The 1,500-nt window shown below is 37.3% G+C and overlaps 1 protein-coding gene across 1 annotated transcript in view; it reads right to left on the reverse strand.

Moving 5' to 3' along the window:
* Window positions 1-694, reverse strand: part of LOC111779681 (riboflavin biosynthesis protein PYRR, chloroplastic-like) — a 6,517-nt gene extending 5,823 nt beyond the window's left edge. The window contains exon 1 of the mRNA XM_023659791.1: window positions 215-694. Within this exon, the coding sequence (XP_023515559.1) occupies window positions 215-610 (396 nt within the window). The 5' untranslated portion in view covers window positions 611-694. The remainder of the gene's footprint in view (window positions 1-214) is intronic.
* Window positions 695-1,500: the final 806 nt, after the last annotated feature.

Here is a 1,500-nt window from a genome sequence, read left to right on the forward strand (position 1 = left end):
AAAAAAAAAAAAAAAAAAAAAAAAAAAGTGAATAAGCATATTATTTTAAAAATGTGAATAATCTAAGCTAATACCCAAATAAATAAATAAATAAATAAATATATATATATATATATATACACACGTGGTAAGAGAAAAATAAATAGATTATTATTTATTTTTATTTTTTAAAGTGAATTAAGAAACGAACAGATCGATTACATTATTGGCAAACCTGGACGAAAGCAGAAACCGCAACGTCGTCGCCGGGACATTCATTGGACTCCAAATTAAGGAACGCCGTCGCTCCACGGCAGTGCTCGCCGGCGGCTTCCACGGCCTGAACCTCCGCCGATTTGGTACCCTGGCCGAAGAGGAAGCCCTGTCCAGCAAGAGCGCCGGACGGAGTAGCCACGATGCACCCATGGTTCGGATGAGGAGCTGTTAATCCAGCGGATTTGTCGGCGATCTCGGCGGCGCGTTGGATGAATGTGGCTTCCAAGGAGTGGGAGGTGGAAGTCGTGACGGAGGCGGTGTTTACACTTGTAGGAGCGGAGACTGCCGCCGTCGCCGCCGCCGCCGGCCTTGAGGGACAGATTATAGGTAGAGAAGGAACTAAAGAGAAGATCATCGGAGCTTTGGCGGTGGTGCAGTCTTCTTCTTCTTCGTCGTCGACTTCCGGCGGCCTCCGTTGGACGAACGGTTTTGTAAAACGAAGGCCCTCTAAAGGTTCCTTTATATAGGAAAGGCCCCTTGCATTTTGGAGCCTAGGTTAAATTACGATCTTACCCTTGGTTTTATTTTTTATTCTTTTATGTGGTTCGAGTTGAGTTTAGCTGATAAAAATTGAAAGCTCGTGTCGTTAAATTCAAAATCGAAGCTTTTTTCTTCTAGAAATGAAGCTCCTAAACGGGATGCATAATGGGAGCAGTAGGAAGGACAATAGATCAGTGGATATAACACAATTCTCGGGTTGGAATTGAGCAAAACGACATGAGTTGAATGCTTGTTCCAGAGGGACTCTGGCTCAAATAGATCAACATGTAGTTGAATGATTGGTCTATCCGTTTTAGAAAATATCACTCGTTCTTCTATCACTGTTTCAATCGAGAATTATCATGTTTCAACCAGCAAAATAAATATTGGGTCAGAATTTCTTAAATTTGGATTAAAACGTCAATTTTCAATCAAAATTTAAAAAATTGATTTTAAAAAAAATATATTTTTTTTAACTGACATAAAAGATTTTTAGATATTCAATCAAAATTTAATATTTTTGTAGTGTAAATTAATTTTAGTGAAATAGTTGTTGAAATTAAAATAAATTGTATTTTAATGGGGGGCTTAAAGGTAATTTTAAAATTGCCAAAAAAAACATGCCCAAAAAAAGAAAAAATGGGGCCATTCCTAAAAAACAACTTTTTGGAGGGTAGTTTGTGCAATTATCCAAATAATGTTGGGAAGTTCAAGAAAAACCATTTTTATTTCCATTTCTAACAAAAAAAAAAAAAAAAAAAAAAA

This window comes from Cucurbita pepo, chromosome LG18 (assembly GCF_002806865.2).
Source record: "Cucurbita pepo subsp. pepo cultivar mu-cu-16 chromosome LG18, ASM280686v2, whole genome shotgun sequence".
Classification (NCBI taxonomy): domain Eukaryota; kingdom Viridiplantae; phylum Streptophyta; class Magnoliopsida; order Cucurbitales; family Cucurbitaceae; genus Cucurbita; species Cucurbita pepo.